Consider the following 17,623-nt stretch of genomic DNA (forward strand, 5'->3'; position numbering starts at 1 on the left):
GCCCCCATTAGCACACATTACTAAGGGCATCAAAAAGGCATAAAGAATGGAGAGACCATGGGACTCCTGGGTGGCTCAGTCAGCTAAGCGGCTACCTTCGGCTCAGGTCATGGTCCCGGAGTCCTGGGATCGAGTCCCACATCAGGCTCCTTGCTCAGCGGGGAGCCTGCTTCTCCCTCTGCCTCTGTCTCTCCCCCTGCTTGTGCTCTGTCTCTCTCTCTCTCTCTCTGACAAATAAATAAAATCTTGAAAAAAAAAAAAAAAAGAATGGAGAGACCATGTTTCTAGATACGAAGACCTGTCATTTTTAAGATTCTCCCCAAATGAATCCACAACTTATTCAAGGCAATCCCAACCAAAACACCTCCCATCCTTCCCTTGCTCTTTTCAACAGCTACTCCTGTTCTATATGGCTTTATAACAAACCACTACAATGTGCAGTGGTCCGGAACGTTCACTCTGCTCACCAATCTACAACCTAGACAAGACCAGGCACACAGCTCGCCTGCCCCAGCGGGTGTGGCACATGAAGGCTGGGAGCAAGAAGGCCATCATGTGTCTGCTGCTGGATCGCTAGCTTGTTGGCAAGGATCTGCTGGGACTGGGGCTGCACACCTCCAGGTGGCCTTCCCATGCGGCACTTGACTTCCTCACAGAATGGTGGCTGAGCTCTAAGAGCACGCATCTCCAGAGGGCCCCACAGAAGATGTATTACCTTTTATGACTTAGTCTCAAAAGTCACAGAGCCCCTCCTCCCAGAGGCCCACTCTTATTCAACTAGAGGAAACACTGACCAGGCCTCTCAATGGAGGAAGGTCACTGCCATGGAGAGAAGAGCATGGGGGATGGAATATGTAGGTACAATCATTTTTGGAAAATAAAATTTGTATACCTAACAATCTGATTCTAAAATTTACACAGAAGAAAAAAATGTATACTAGCCAAGGGATTTATTTTAAAAGAACAGACATCAATACATATTATAAAAATGCAATAATTAAAAGTCTGGTCCTGACACAGAATAGACGATGATCAACAGAACATAATGCATACATGACATTGGTTTAAAATAAAGGTGAAATTTTCAGTAAGTAGAAAAGAGACAGACAATTATGAAATTGTTAGGCCAATGTGCTACCCAATTAAGACTATAAAATTAGGGGCGCCTGGGTGGCTCAGTCATTAAGCGTCTACCTTCGGCTCAGGTCATGATCCTAGGGTCCTGGGATCGAGCCCCGCATCAGGCTCCCTGCTCTGCGGGAAGCCTGCTTCTCTCTCTCCCACTCCCCCTGCTTGTGTTCCCTCTCTTGCTGTGTCTCTCTGTCAAATAAATAAATAAAATCTTAAAAAAAAAAAAAAAGACTATAAAATTAGACCTTTAATCCTCCACACCTCCTGCCGCACACAAAAATAACTTGAAGCTATACAGATCCAAATATAAAACACAAATTATAAAATTATTAAGAGAAAATATAAGAGGGGCGCCTGGGTGGCTCAGTTGTTAAGCATCTGCCTTCAGCTCAGGTCATGATCCCAGGGTCCTGGGATCGAGCCCCGCATCGGGTTCCCTGCTCTGCAGGAAGCCTGCTTCTCCCTCTCCCACTCCCCCTGCTTGTGTTACCTCTCTCGCTATTTCTCTCTGTCAAATAAATAAATAAATAAAATCTTTAAAAAAAAAGAGAAAATATAAGAGAAAACCAATTACTACCTTCAGACAGACAAGGCCTTCCTCAACATGATACACTCTATTAAGAAACCATTTTTTAAAATGACATATTTCATTCCATAAAAACTATAATAGTCATGAATATCTATGCACTAAATGATACATGAACTATCTACACAAAACACAAACTACCAATGATGCAAGAGAAACACAAACACACCAGTAACAGAAGACTCTTAACACACCGTCATCAGCCACAGGTCAAGTGAACAGAACATTAAAATATAAATGACCTAAACAACAAATCGGTAAGACCGCTTGTAGGGATCTACATTTAGCATTACAATCTAAAAAGCAGAAAAAATGCTTTCTCAAACATGGAACATCCCAAGAAACTGATCATTTATTAGGTCACGGAGAAAAGGTAAGTTTCAGAAAGCAGAAATATTATATACAACATCCTCATCACAATACAATAAAATTAGGAATTTTAAAATAAAAATTTTAAAGAATTTTTTTCTGGAAATTAAAAAATGTCATGTTAAACTGTTGGGTGAAAGGGGCAATACAAACTGAAAGCAGAGACTTTCTGAAAAATGATTGAATCCTGGGATTTAAATTCCTATCTTTAATGACTTGTATCATTTAAATTGAAAATGAAAAGAAATGCATTCCCAACTCAAAAAAAACAAAACAAAACTAGAAAAAAACAAAGTAAATCTTAAGAAAGCAAAAGGAAGGAAATAAAAATGAAAGCAGAAATTAATAAAGTAAAAAACACACTAATGGTATATCAGAAATAAAAATCCTGGTTCTCTGGGGAGAAAGAATCCACAACTACAAATAGCTAATTTAATCAAGGAAGAAAGGGGGAAAAGTACAAAATATACAACGAAGTAACAATGGGGAAATAACTATTGCCACAGAGAGTATTTTAAAAGTCAAAAAAAGACCACTTTGCACACCTTTAAGAAATTAAATTTTATAACTTAACTGAAATGCATAATTTCTAAGAAAGATACAGTTTATCAAAATTGACGAATGGCTGTAAGAGACCCATTTCCAAGGAACTGTCCTGTAAGAGTACCAAGTCCAGATGGTTTCACAGGAGAACCCCACCAATCCTTAGAGACCAGACTGTTCTAGTGCTACATTTATAAATTGTCTCAAAAATAGGAAATAAATGAAAACTCCCAATTATATTTTTGAAGCAAGTATAATATTGATACCTAAACCTGACAAACAATACAAAAAAACTTACAGACCAATCACTTGTGACCATAGATGCAAAAAAAAATCCTAAATTAGGTCAACAGACACCAATACCACATTAAAAAACTGATACTTTGACCAAGCAGTATTTTTACCACGAATGCAAGTATGGCTCAATAATAAGAAACCCATTAATATAACCCAACGTATCAGTAAATTTAAGTGGAAAAAACCCCTATGATTATCTCCACTGAGTATGAAAAAGCCTTTATTAACAAAATTCAAGAATGTGTTCCTAATAAAGATCCTTGAGGAAACAGGAAGGGATGGATACCCGCCCAAGCTGGTGCCCGTTTCGCTCCGTCCCACAGCAAGCACCCTCCTCGTTGGACACACATCGCAGGAGCCCCCATGGAGGTCAGAACAAGGCAACGATGCCCACCGTCTCCACCACTATTTAACAATGGGGTCAAACAGAGGAAACAGCTGGAGGCCTAAGACCTGAAAGAGAAGAGATGACATGATGGGGACCCTGGGGCCTAGAGAACTAGCAATAAAACAAACTCAAACAGTAAGAGAATTTGCAAGGCTAACATGAAAAACATCAGCAGCCTTCACATACACAACAATAACCAACTAGAAGATGTAATGAGAGAGAAAACCCCATGGACGTCAGCAACAAAAGAAGGAAAATGCTTAGACATAAATTTAAGCAGAAACATGTAAACTCTATCATGAAGAAAAGCATCCCTAAAATACTTCTAAAGGACACAGACGTGCACAGATAGAAAGACCTCCCTGGTTCAGGGTCAGAAGGTCTCCACACCATCAAGATGTTGTCTCTGCACACGGCGAATTACACGCTCACCGTGGTCCCTATAAAAACCCCAGGAAGTTCCGTCTGGAACTCAGTAACTTACTACTGACATTCACAAGGAGAAGTACCCGTGCAAGAGCAAGGGAAAACCGTGACAAGGACGGGCCCGAGCGCGGCCTGGCCTACCAGACAGGAACACGGACCGTCCCCGGCTGCAGGGCGGAAGCCACAATGCTGAGAGCACGGCTGCGCGGGTCGGAGGACTGAGCGAGGAGGCAGCTGCGGGGCTGCTGTCCGGAGCCAGGGCGGACGCCAGCACGTACCTGGACAGCGCAGCAGAGAGCCCCGGGGGCTGAGGCTCCGATCGGAGGCACAGCACCAAGCCCTGGTCTCCGAGACACACACCTTTCTAGCTCGTCTCCCGAAGGGCCAGCGGCCCGGACAGGCCCGCAGCACCAGGAGCAGCGGGGCTCTGGGAAGAAGCGGCCAACTCCAGGACAAGGGCAGCACCGGTACGAGAGCCCAGGATATCTTGCTGTGCCTGAAAGTTAGGGAAGTCCCTGAAAAGGACCCAGGGGCCGGTCTGAAGTGACTCTCACTGGCCAAATCTGAGACGACCTGAGCATCACAGTGAGGACAATGGATGGCAAAGCATCACATGGGAGAGAAACCCACGGGGGCTCTTTCCCAGAGTAGAGCACCACTGATCAGCTTGGAGGAGGGCTGGTTGCAGCCCTCCATAAAGACTGGTTCAGGAAGAATCATCGCTGGGTGCTCAATCTAAGGGGAAAGCTGGACAAGGAGCAGGATAATCCTGTGGTCTTTTACAGTGGGCCCCCCAGAGATGGCTTATTAGTTGCAAGGGGAAAACAGTACCTACAGCATGGAGAAACCTTGACCACAACATCAAATCTAACATCACTGCCGAGGGGCCAGAGAGAGAAGAGGCACTTCAGGCCTAGGACAGCTGTGCTTAGGCCTGCTTACGGAGGGGGGTGGGGGGTGGGGGCCTTGGCTGAGGCCTGGGAACATGGATCATGGGATGGTTCCCACCACCACGTGACAAGAGGGCCTCACTGGGCACAAGCTCTTTGTACAAATACTATGGCTCGTACTGAACACCTGCCTTCCCTCTGGGAGTCTAGAGTTTTGGTACGAGCCAGGCAAAAGGTGCCCACGTGCCTGAACCCCAACAAAAGCCCTGGGTGCTGACCTTTGATGAGCTCCCTGGCAGACAACGTGTCTGCCATGTGTCGTCACACTCACTGCTGGGGGTATAAGCCCACCCTGCATGGCAGACTCCACTGAGAAAGGCTACAAAGCAAAATCCACAAAGGCAAAAGGGTTCAGGAGTAAGCTTCCAGTCCCTTCTTTAATCACACCACACTACTTCTGCATCCTCAGATTCAGGTGAAAATGCACAACACGGAATGATTTGTGTATGCTGGGTATCGCTAAAACAAACAAGAAGAAATGACCCACGGTGTTGTCTCTTAGTTCATGACAGGAGAATTCTGTCAAGAGTGACAAGCTTCTTTCTGGGTTCATAAATACACAGTTGCAAAGTACAAGTAAGGTGCCCGGACGGGCGGCCGCGGAGCGCCTGCCCTGGAGGTACCGTGACGGTGAGGAAGCAGGGCGGTCCCCCGCCCTCAGAAAGCCCACAGACCAGCAGGAGAGACCCACAAGAATGAAGTCGAGTAGCTATCATGACAGTGAATATCGGGGGTTCAGAAACAAAGCTGGGAGTAAATATTAACAAGACCTAGAGGCCCCGAGGGCGCAGGGAGCTCACAAGAACTCAAAACGTGGCAAGTAAGATTGTTCCTGGTGGTTACCCAGAGGGCAACACGACAGGACCAGAGCAGAAGCGTGGAGCGACAAAGCCACGAGGCATCTGACGGTGGAAAGGAGAAAAGAGGACACCAAGTAGAGTCCATTAAAAAGTCAATTTGAAAAATTAGAGTTGTCTGAACAAAAGCTAGACCGGTGAATTCTTAATCCTATTCCAAGGCATTTTCTGGTCATTTCTTCTCCCTCCATGAATACTTACACAGCATTCCGTCCAATAAATATGAAGGAAGGGGAAGGTAAGCAGGGCTTTGTTTCCTTCTTTGGGCAGCAGCTCCTCTTTGAATTGAACAAAGTTAGATTCTAGGTGAATCATCTTTGGAGCCCGGCCATAGGACCTACAAACAATTTTTAAAACGTCACTAAGAAAAATGACTACAGAAGGTTCAGCAGAAAGAAAAGGGGAAAAAAAAAAAATCCAACAATAATTTAATCATATCCATGAATTCAAAAGTACATATATGGTATTAATCCTGAATTATAATGATAATACTCTGTCCAAAAGGATTCTATACACTATCTCAGCATGGTTCATGTGTACGTGTCAAAGCTCCCTCTCCATCAAGACTTTCACCTTACTCTGACACATGCACACCAATATCTTACTTAACCAGGGCTCTTTGCAACAACACAGACTTCTGAGAAAAATGGATATTACTTGGAGTTTCACTGAATCTCTAAGTCACTATAAAAAAAAAAAAAGATTTCCAAATGTCAAAAGCGCAGTTTGAAGATATGAAAGCTTTAAACTAAACAAATACTTTTATGATCACCTGTATGACCCAAAACAGAGTGGCCCACCCACCCACCCCCAGCGCCCCCACCCCCCCCTCCCCTCAGGGAGGAACACAGAGACAGCCCGCAGGCTGCAGACCCCCTATCTACGGCTATCAGGGCATGGCTGCCACTTCACTATACTTCTAAAAAACACATTAGGCTGCATACATCTTTCCTCCACACTTGTATTTTTCACTTCTAGTAGCTGTCTCTCTGACACATCTCTAAGCTGGATTCTTGTATTTTTTGTCCGATCTAAGGGGTCTAACACACTGAAACTAACCATATTTAACATGATTATGCTGATGCTTGAACTTGTGTACTTTCTATTTTCAGGCTCTCTATTTTTCCCTATCCTTTGTGAGACTAATCAAGTTTTCTTTTTCCATCCTTTTTCTCTGCTGGTTTGAAACTTTAACCATCTATTTCTATTCTGCTGTTGGTTACATTTTTATTTTTAATATGCATAAACTTAAATGTTTCTTTTAAAGACTAGAGTAAATGTCTCCCCTCTCCTTGAACAAGACAAGTACACTTTCTTCTGCTTTCTTCCCCACATCTAAAATTTTAGATTTCTTAATTTTTAAAAGGACTAATATCTTAAGTTTAGCAAAATACTTTTATGACTTGTTTGCTGGTGACTGCTTCTTTCATCTGAATTCTGGGTTCATTTTCCTTCCTGTTGAGATGTGTCCTTTCATTATTTCAGGGTGGTAAGGTCTGTGACCATACTTTATTTCTCAACTCTGTGCATGGCGTGGCAGGCAATGAACACAACATGAGAGCGGCCGTCCGGAGCACACGCATGAAGCTCTGGGCAGCCAAAAGTGACCCATCCTGGCCCCAGATGGCTCCCGGGCCTTCGAGGGACAAACCCTGTCAGTCCTGCCTCAGCAAGGCCCACCGGCCCACGGGCAGGGAGAGGGGGGCTGACTCAGTCCTCCCTTCCGCCTGTGAGGTTGAGTAGCACAGACTTCTAGGTTGAAAGGCGTTTTCCATCAGTACTTTGAGAAGCACTGGCTCTTACGCTGCATTTTCAATGTTGTAGAGACTGCAGATCTGGTTTCCTTTTCTGTCTGTTTTCCTGGCATGGCTTTTGGTTTGCTGTGTTTTGCTTTCATTGCACGGGACTTTTCGTGGGCTCCAGCAAGCCCCTGATTCACCTCTGGGAAAATCCTGACCTTCATTCTTCAGATACTGCCTGTCCCCCGTTCTCTGTCCTCTGCTCTGAAACTTCCGGTTGTCCCCCCATCTCAGCATGTCCCTGTGTCCCCCTCTGCAGCTCTGGGCCCCCATCCCCCATGCTGTGCGGCAGGGCTTCGCAGCTCCATCTTCCCACTCCCCGACGTGCTCTCCTCCACACGGCGGTTCAGCACATCTAGGAAAATCTCGGCTCCAAGCTTAGTCCCAAGATCTACTCAATTAATTGTACATTTTGATCACAGTCACATGTACCTGCTTTAACATGTCAAATAGTATCAAAAGGCCTTTCTCTCACTCTCTCTCTCTCTCACACACACACACACACACACCCCCGCAGCTGCCTACCCTGGCCTCCATCCCTCCCCTCCTGTACTAGTTTTCCTAGAGCTACTCTGACAAGTTACCACAAACCCAGAGGCTTAAAACAACCTTAATTCTCTCCCAGCTCAGGAGGCCAGAAACTTGAAATGAAGGAGTCGGCAGCGCTGGCTTCCTCTGGACACTCTGTGGGAGAACTCCTTCCTCGTCCCTCCCGCCTCCCGGCAAACCGCGGTGGTCCCGGCCTGTGGCCCCTCACTGCGATCTCTGCGGCCATGTCCACATGGACTGCTTGCTCCTCTGCGAGCGTGTGTCTTGCCGGGATGCCCGTCACTGGATTTAGGGCCCACACCACTCCAGGATGATCTCATGTGATCCTTCACTCAAATACACTGCAAGATCCTCGTTGCAAATAAACTCACACTCGCAGTTCGAAGATGGACGTATCTTCTAAGGGCCACCATTCAGCCCACTGTATCTCCCCGAACGCTTTCATCTTAGACACGACGTCCAAATGTCCGTGACGGAGGAGGCAGGCTCAGCTCTGCCCCCCGCCCTCCCAGCTGCCCTCTCCCCACCAACTGTCGTCCCGACGCCGTGGCCCCTCTTACTGAATGCAGCAGCACACTCTGGTTACGCAGCTTTATGATGTGCTTTCGTCTTCCTGCGTTCTTCATTCTCTCAGCCCACAGAGTCCATTTCTGGTTCTTCCCCAGCTCCCTCCCCAGCTCCCGGACAGAACTGCAAACCCCGAGCGCCAGCCGCGCAGTCAAGCCTCAGCGGCCCCGCCAGGCCCTTCGTCCAGGGGGGCGTCCCTCAGAAGGCCTCCTGCTCCAATCGGGAAGGCACCGTGGGGACGCGGCAGGTCTCTTCCTGGGGCCCTCCGGTTTGTCCCGCCATGAATTCCCTACCCTCCTGCCCGGGGAGCTCTGCCACCTGGCCGCACCCGGTCAGATGCACCCTGGCCCTCCTCCCCGCTTCCTGCGCTGCCTCGAATCCACGGGGCTGGAGCTCGTCAGTCCGCAGCGAGGGCCGAAGCCGCAGGCTCCCGCGGAGGTGGCCCCACGCTGCCTGCCCCCTGCCGGCGCGCTCCGGCCTCGCCTGCCACGGTCCTGGGCCCCGTCACCTGCGTCTCCAGGAGCCGCCTCTGCGGGTACAGGATACACAGGCTCAGCCTCCTCTCCCGAGGCCGCTCGTCCTTCTCCAGGGAAGGTGGCCAGTCTCCACTGCGTCACCCACACCCCTCTCTGTCCCTGCGCCCCCATGCCCCTTCGGCCCTTCCTCCGGCCCAGGCAGGTTCAGGAAGGCGAAGAGATGAACGCACACGAAATCTACAGTCTCTCCTTGTTTCCTCATAACCCCTTGTCTTGTTTCATGGACACGCATCTTTGCTTTTGTCTTTCTGTATGTTTAAATAATGTGTATTAGAAATCCTCTGCAGACTCCCCCATCTCTCCAGACATTAAGTCCTCCACTGAGTTATTTTCTCTTGCGACAGCACGGGGCCTCCTCAGATGTTGAACAATTCTCCCACTTTCTATCTGCTCTTTATATTGCATTTAATTACTAAATTGAAAAAATTACTAAATTGAAAAAATGCGCTCCTTCTAACATGGTATTAGACACAAAAATGAGACTGGACCCCATCTCTGGTGAGTCACCCCCAGAAAGCCACATCAATTCTTCATGTGGCAGGGTACACACTGGTGGTCGGAGGGAAATAATACAGCAGGAACTGGAACTACAAGAGCATGAATGACAACCGGAAATTTGTATACACCTTGATTAAAATCGGAATCCCTGTACTAACAAGTCAAACTCCAAACATTTTCTAGTAATAATAGCTAATCTTAGCAGAAATAAGTTTTCCAATAAGATAATTCAAATGTGGACTACTTCTCCGAACAAGTCAAGAGATGAACAATCACATACAAAAGGACAAATGGGATGGCTGGTCTGGTTTCCCCCCTAATTTTTAAATACCATCTTTCCACATACTTCCTCATCCTTAAGAAAGGAGCACAGGAGCTCAGGGTGGAGAGAGGCCTTGCTGAGACTGTAGGTAAAGGCCATGTGTTCTGCTCTAACGTGGAGTCTGAGTCATGTCTCCTTTCCAAAACTCCTGTGCCTTTAAGACACTCTGATGCAGACTCTTAAGTCTAAGGAACAAAGTGAGGGTTGCTGGAGGGGTAAGCGGTGGGAGATGGGGTAACCGGGTGATGGGCACTAAGGAGGGCACGTGACGTGATGAGCCCTGGTGTTATATGCAACTGACATATCACTGAACTCTACCTCTGAAACTAATAATACACTATATGTTAAACTGAATTTAAATAAAAAAATTTTTTAAGAAAAGATACTCTGGGGCGCCTGGGTGGCTCAGATGGTTAAACGTCTGCCTTCGGCTCAGGTCATGATCTCAGGGTCCTGGGATCGAGTCCCACATCGGGCTCCCTGCTCCTTGGGAGCCTGCTTCTCCCTCTGCCTTTCTCTCTCGCTCTGTCTCTCACGAATAAATAAATAAAATCTTTAAAAAAAAAAAAAAAAAGAAAAGATACTCTGAGGTACCATGAGGAATCAGAAGTCATTCCTATAAAAGAGGGCCTTTAACTCAAAACAACTCTTGTTTCTACCACCCTCTGTCTCAGTAAGAAAATCAACATATTCCTTAAAAAGTGAGGCCCACAGATTATGTGATACGTTCAGTTTCTTTACAAGACACTTTACAACTTAGGCTTTAACTTTTACTCCCTCACTTGCTCACAGAAATGTCTACAAAACAAAGAGAGAGATGAAGTCAGAACAGACATGCCGCACCTTCTCCATTCCATCGGTTCTCTTGGAAGCTGCTGGGAAAGCGTTGGATAAATAGAGGTAAATAAATTCTGATCTCCAGCACCTACAACAGGAACAAAGAGAAATGCAGTTACGACATTTTTAGGTGAATACAGGCAAAATGGGCTCTGAAATTTATTGAACTGGTAATTTTAGACAATTTTATATTTAGTAAAATGACATCACAAAACAAGATTGTTTTATACCTTTAAATAACTGATCTCAAGAAAACCCAGCACTTGACGTCCACAGTCTAACTTCACCCTTACACCTGCACGTGGTCCAAACGATTTTCCCCAAGGAGACTGAGGATCAGGGAATGAGGCTAGGAAACGCTGAGCACCCTGCCTAAGGCCACAAAGCTAAGGAGAGAGGGAGCTGGCTCAGGTCCACCAGCTGCCTCCCGAGTGTGCGACCTACAGCCATGGCTTTCTCCTGCCTCATGCGAATAGCCACAAACGTCATGCAGACAAGGAAACCCCAAGAAGTGAACGTGAGCTTCTTCACCAAAATAAACTCAATATGCATCCAGATGCTGGCAGGAGCTAAGATACACACCAGACACTCTGTGCGCACGACACACGACACCTGCTGGGCCTTCTCCGAGTTAGCCCTCCGGTAACTGCCAAGGCAGGCGAGCACCAGCCCATTTCACAGATCAGGAAGGCGAAGTCTGAGAGGCCAACGCGTTGGGAGCACAAAACTAGCTCATGGCGGGTCCTAGTAATGAATCCAGGCGTGTCTGACTTCATGCTGCAGGCTCAGTTTTTAACTCAGCTCTTTTATCTTAGCTTTAACAGAACTGGAAAGTCCATTAGCTCTCATAAAATGATAGGATAACCACATTATACCTAAGCTAAAAAAGGACCTTTTAATATAGATGACTCAAACTCTTACACTGGAGGATCCTCAAACTTTAAGCAAAACCATTATCCAAATTGCTTTTGTACTGATCTTAAAGAAATCATTGGGAATTGATGTGGGCCATTAACACATTTGCTTACTTTGCTAACATGAACATAAAAAAAAAAAAAGACCTCCCCAAAACCATATAACGTTATCAAGTCACTGCGGAGAGTGGTGATGTTTCTGAGCAGTGGAAGGAACGTCAGAGGTGGGGGCGGGGTGACATAACGGGCAAGACCCTCGGCCGGGCCTTCTCCGCACCACACCATCTCCTAGCTCAGTGTGCCTGGGGACACCACCACCCCGCCTGGGCCTCAGAGGGCCGCCTGTGAAGTGGGAAATAAGAACACCTTGGGCTGTGGCGAAGGTCAAATGAGTCAACACAAATAAATAACCTTGAACCCCAGGCCTGACACAAAGTAGTTTGGGTTACTCTTACTACATATTTTGTTAAAATAAAAACAATTCTTATGTTTTAACTTTTCATTTTTCATTGTATTCATTTATTTGGTAGTCCTCTTAGAAATCATTAAAGTAAGAAAATAATCAGCCTCAGATTTCTTATCTTGGATTGCCAATCCTATTGCCTCCTTAAAAGGGTCCAAGGTTAATGTACAAAAATGACAACTCTTCTGCTGAGTAGCAATCAGGGAGAGCGTGCGGAAGCTCTCTTCTGCTTCACTTGTGTTCACTCGTCCTCCTAACAAAGTCTCACATGAGTACACATGGGTACAGACAGCCTCGCAATAAAACTCATCTAAATGGAGACCATAAAGTAATTTTTCTTATACTCTCTCATGCAATAAATCTTTAATTTGTGTCCTAAATTTAATTTTAAAAGATTACAGGTCGGGGCGCCTGGGTGGCTCAGTCGTTAAGCGTCTGCCTTCGGCTCAGGTCATGATCCCAGGGTCCTGGGATCGAGCCCCGCATCGGGCTCCCTGCTCCGCGAGAAGCCTGCTTCTCCCTCTCCCATTCCCCCTGCTTGTGTTCCCTCTCTCGCTGTCTCTCTCTGTCAAATAAATAAATAAAATCTTTAAAAAAAAAAAAAAAAAAAGATTACAGGTCAACTAGCACAGTAACTGTGGACTTAATGTGACTGTTTGACCTCAGTGTCTTACAAACAGAACTGTGTCCCCCACAAAATTCATGTTGAAATCCTAACCCCCAGTACCTCTGAATGCGACTGTACTTGGAAATCGGGTCTTTAAAGAGGTGATTCAGTTAAATGAGGTCCTTAGGGTCTTCAGGCCCTGATCCAATCTGACTGATGCCCTTTAAAGAAGAGAAAATGTGGACACACAGACACTAGGGGTATGAAAAGCTCACGTGAGGACAGAGAGAGAAGACAGCCGTCTACACGGCAAGGAGGGAAAGCCTCAGCAGCCAACCCTACGGACACCTTGATCTTGGACTTCCAGCCTTCAGAACTCAAGCTGCTCGTTCGCTTGCTTCAGCCTCACAGGCTGTGCCCTTCAGCTGCTCGGTCACAGCATCCCAGCAGACTAACACTCTGCCCCCCGATCTAGATTTGAAGGTCAAATTTTTCTACCCCACTGAAGCTCTACACTGACTGAGAACGAAGAAAAGCTACCCTGATTTTCCAGAATGCACACCCATTATTATCCTAATAGCCATCAATCTTTATATCGAGTATCATGCAACCCTGAGATGCCCCTGAACGCGGGCTCCAGGGAGCCGGAGCACGAAGGAGAAAGGAGAGTGTAGGCACAAACCTCCGAAGGAATTACATCTCAGCTTCTGTGATAGGTGACTGAATTAACAAGGAGAATACTTAGGAGAATCCCCAACAGCCTAATCACGACGTTGACAAGTCCTTAGAGCTTTGAGGTCTGAACTAGAAGACAGAGCAACTTCCTGGCTGACATCTGTTAGGAAGTAGCTACTAAAAGCAAAAATGAGGTTTTTAAGACTGATGCGCCCAGCCTCAGAGAACGCTGTTTAGAAAATTGCTGTTTATTTTTCCACCTCAAGAGGCCTATTAAAAGACTGAAGTCAAGGTATTTATCCTAACAACTAAGATCCCTTTTTGTGTTTGTGAGATAGGAGAGACTCCTCAAAATAACTAATAAGGGTAATTCAAAGCATAACCCCATTAACATAAACCTCTCTCTCCTTGCGTGTGTCTAATACGCCCCTGTTCTCATCATTATAGGGGACATATGGAGATAGGAGGGCTGGGGGCGGCTCCAGGGGTGTGCAGACCCCCACAGGTACCCTCCGCCCTGGCCAGTATCCGAGTACGGCAGCACCCTGGCAGGAGGGGCGGGGGGCACAGGGACAGGCAGAGAAGCCACTCAAATGTGAAGGGAAACATGGGGACGGTCGCCCTGCTGGGAAGAGAGGGACGCAGGCACTCAGGGTGCTGCCCGGACCTGCCAGGCACCTGCTCCAGGCTGCGAAAAGCCCAGCTCAGACACCCCCCACAACGAAGGCAGGCAGAGTCCCAGGTTTCTGATTATATGAACCTGCTTTCTTATTTCTGCCAGTAGTAACTGGATGCAGTCAGATGACTGGCCAGACCTCTGCTACTTCCTGAATTCTGAGATTTTTAGCAGCATATATTTATATGTATTAATCATGTAATTTAAAACTTTTTATGCTAAAAGCAGATAAGACTGCTAATTAAACACGGAAGGAAAAAGAATTCAAAAAATACTTTTCAGTGATTTAAGCATAAATGGGTCCTATTTCAACAAATTCAACATTTTTCTTACACCTTTAAAACAGAAGGAAATGGGAACTCCCTTATAGAGAAAATAATTAGTAACTTGTATCAACATAAAAAGACACATGTGTCCAGTTGACAAAATATAAATAACTACAGATATAGATGTATCACTTGGATTTGAGATCACCAACAATAAGACTGTAAGAAAACAGCTGTTTTTTGAAATAACTCTAATCTTCAAAGAAGTCAATCATAGCAAAAATAGAAACCTGCAGGCTAGACAATCTTTTCTGACCCAAGAAGCTGTCACTGATATGAGTCTAACCAACGCTTTAACAGCAGGCCCAGCGGAACCCCCCCCCACACACTCCCACCCCGGTCCCAGGCTGCCCGCACAGTCCTACCCCATTTGCATTAATCCCCGGCAACCTGAAGAACAGTGCAAACTTTCACTTTCGATCACTTTAGTTTAGGGTCCGCTAGAACTACAAAGTCACAAAGTTATTTAATGTCAAAACATCTTTGAAATTCACATTTTTAATTCTTAACACTAGATGGCAACGGAACAGAATCAACACTAAGTTGACTGAGTACAAGCCTTGAGGATGTCCTGCTTTGCAGGAAGATACCTCCAACAAGACAACCAATCAGCGCTTTACCTTGTTGGAAGTCTATGTCCAAACCAAACAGTCCGGCGGGGTTCTATTTGAGGGACGAGATGACAAGGGTGTTCACTTTCTGCATTTCAGGAATACAGGATATCCCTAAACTAAAAGGTACATATTCTAACATAAAAGAAAAATGTATTACCTACATTCAAAAAGCTATAAATTGGTTGTTACTAATGTTCCTATAATGTTTATGCAACAATTTTTTGAAGATTTTAGGACTCAATTATGACATTTAGATTGAATTTGGCACTAAACGGTCTACAGAAAAAGTAGCTTGAATTACCAAATGTGGTTTGAGTGCTCGACAGCTATAAATTATGTCTCGGGAGAAACACAAGGCTAAATTTGAAAAGTTACTCTCAGTTGGGAAGGACACAGGATTTTCATGCTTGTAGAATCATTACTCCCCATGACTTTTTTTTTTCCCCAGACATGTGTTAAGGGCATTTGGAAAACTCTGTCTTGGTCCTGCTTTCCAGAATGTTTGAATATGCTACTTTACAAGACAAGGGAGGAATAAGGTCCACGAAAGATAAGGTTGCTAATCAGGTGATTTTAAATAACGAGATTATCCCGGATTATCCAGGTGGGCCAATGTACCCAGAGGGGGCGATATTCAGTGGGGAGGAGGGAGGCAGAAGAGCCAGAACCTAAGAGTTGGTATCATGAGAAGGACTGAACTGGTCACTGTTGGCTTTGAAGATGGAGGAAGGGCCATGAGCCAAGGAACGTAGGCAGCCTCTAGAAGCCGGAAAAGGACAAGGAATGCATTCTCTCCTAGAAGTTATCAGCCCTGCCAACCTCTTGATTTTAGCCCAATGAGACCCATTTCAGACTTCTGACCTCCAGAACTCTAAGATAATACATTAGTGTTATTTTAAGGCACTGAGTCTATGTAATTTGTTACAGCACCCACAAGAAAAATTAAAGTGCTTAATTAAAAAAAAAAAAAATCTACAGAATACCTTCCTTCTGATGCTGCAGGAGGGCTTGCTCAGCTGCAGAGGGCGTGGCGCCAGGTGAGAGCTAGCTAAGAGAAGTCCGAGGGGCCATCCGTTTGCTGCCAACACAGACTGCACGGCGGGCCTGGACACCCTCAACACTTGGCACACACTCACTCTGAACTCACAAGCCGGCCTGAGGAGAGAGGGCCACTCCATGGACTGGAAACCAAGGCTGGAGGTCAAGCACGGAAACCTGCTCGACGACAAAGCTGGGACTGATTCACCTCCAGCCAGCCTGGCTCTGGACTCAATATCCTTCTCTACCTCCCTGGGTTGCTTCTCTGTTTCTTAATTTTGCTGTTTGCTAATTAATCTGCACAGAGGCTCTGTCGATGCTGCTTGGCTGAAGGTACAGGTTCCAGAAGACCCTCCATCAATAGTGAACATTTCTGTCATCTGCTTACCAGTTAACTAGCCCGTAAACATGCAAAGCTGTGAAATCTTAACACGAAAATATAAAAGGATCAGGACACTGTAACCATGAGAAAGTGGCAGAGAAAAACAAAAGGTTTAGCTGATTTACAACTGATGGGTAGCTTTCCTCATAATACATACATTTCCAAGATCAGTATTTTTATTTGGAGATTTACGTTGGGTAAAAGATCTTAAATCACATTTATAAACATTTGTTGATACGCTCATACAATATAATTTTTCTTCCAATTCTTTAGTATAATCTTAGTAAAGGGAAACAATAACTTTTCCAGTAAAACACATCTCCCACTGTATCCTAAGCTGTTGAAGACATCCAGATTCTTGGGCGCCTGGGTGGCTCAGTTGGTTAAGCGACTGCCTTCGGCTCAGGTCATGATCCTGGAGTCCCGGGATCGAGTCCCGCATCGGGCTCCTTGCTTGGCAGGGAGTCTGTTTCTCCCTCTGACCCTCCCCCATCTCATGCTCTCTCCATCTCATTCTCTCTCTCAAATAAATAAATAGAATCTTTAAAAAAAAAAAAAAAAGACATCCAGATTCTTTTAGGTTGGGCAACATCTTCATTTAAAGGCATCAGGTTTACCCTGCAGGACTCCACAGCCCCTCCCCATCCCCCTACCCTACCCCACCCCCTGCACTAAGGGGGTGGCAAAGACGGGATGGACTGTAGCTCAACATAAACAAGTGCTGAGGTAAGAGACCTGCATTTGGAGCGCTGAGTGTCTCCCCTCTGAGGACCTCCTCGCGGGGACTCTAGAAGCTACATGGCCATGGAGTGGCTGGACTAGGACGGGATGACCAATTTCAAGGCCTTCCAAGCAAGGGATCCTATGATTCTACCTTTGAACAAATAAGTCAAAAGAAATATACCTTACCCAGCCTTTGTTTTATAGAAAAGTTTTCAGAAAGAGCCATTCTCTAAGTATGCTGTTAACAAAAGAAAGCTACAGTTCACCAGGGGGCAGTGCATTCCTATTTGAAAACAAGGGTTAAAGAGAGCACTGTCATTAACCCTAACGATGCCTGTACCTGCCCACAGACCACCACGAATGAATTGTTCCTCAACAGCTTTTGGTAAAACAGACTTTCAAATGAATGATAAAAACATCCAAGGTCACAAACTGGGAAGTCAGGTCAGCCTGCTCAAACACGTGTAAAGCCCATACGCTATACTCTTGTATAACATCAGCACAGTGATGAAAAGTAATTAATGCTTCAAACTGGTAGCTCTTTCATGGG

At 45.7% G+C, this 17,623-nt stretch overlaps 1 protein-coding gene across 3 annotated transcripts in view; it reads right to left on the reverse strand.

Moving 5' to 3' along the window:
- Positions 1 to 17,623, reverse strand: part of TRAPPC10 (trafficking protein particle complex subunit 10) — an 88,445-nt gene that overhangs the window by 56,625 nt on the left and 14,197 nt on the right. The window contains exons 2-3 of one of the 3 annotated variants that reach the window (XM_036098980.2): positions 10,662 to 10,743; positions 5,749 to 5,884 (exon numbers count right to left, since the gene is read on the reverse strand). The exons of 1 other annotated variant lie outside the window; for it this stretch is intronic. In XM_036098980.2, coding sequence (XP_035954873.1) covers positions 5,749 to 5,884; positions 10,662 to 10,743 — 218 coding nt within the window. Of the gene's footprint in view, positions 1 to 5,748; positions 5,885 to 10,661; positions 10,744 to 17,623 lie in introns of those variants that run through there. One more of the 3 variants, XM_078068189.1, reaches the window with a different exon arrangement.

This window comes from Halichoerus grypus, chromosome 1 (genome assembly GCF_964656455.1).
Source record: "Halichoerus grypus chromosome 1, mHalGry1.hap1.1, whole genome shotgun sequence".
NCBI classification, from domain to species: domain Eukaryota; kingdom Metazoa; phylum Chordata; class Mammalia; order Carnivora; family Phocidae; genus Halichoerus; species Halichoerus grypus.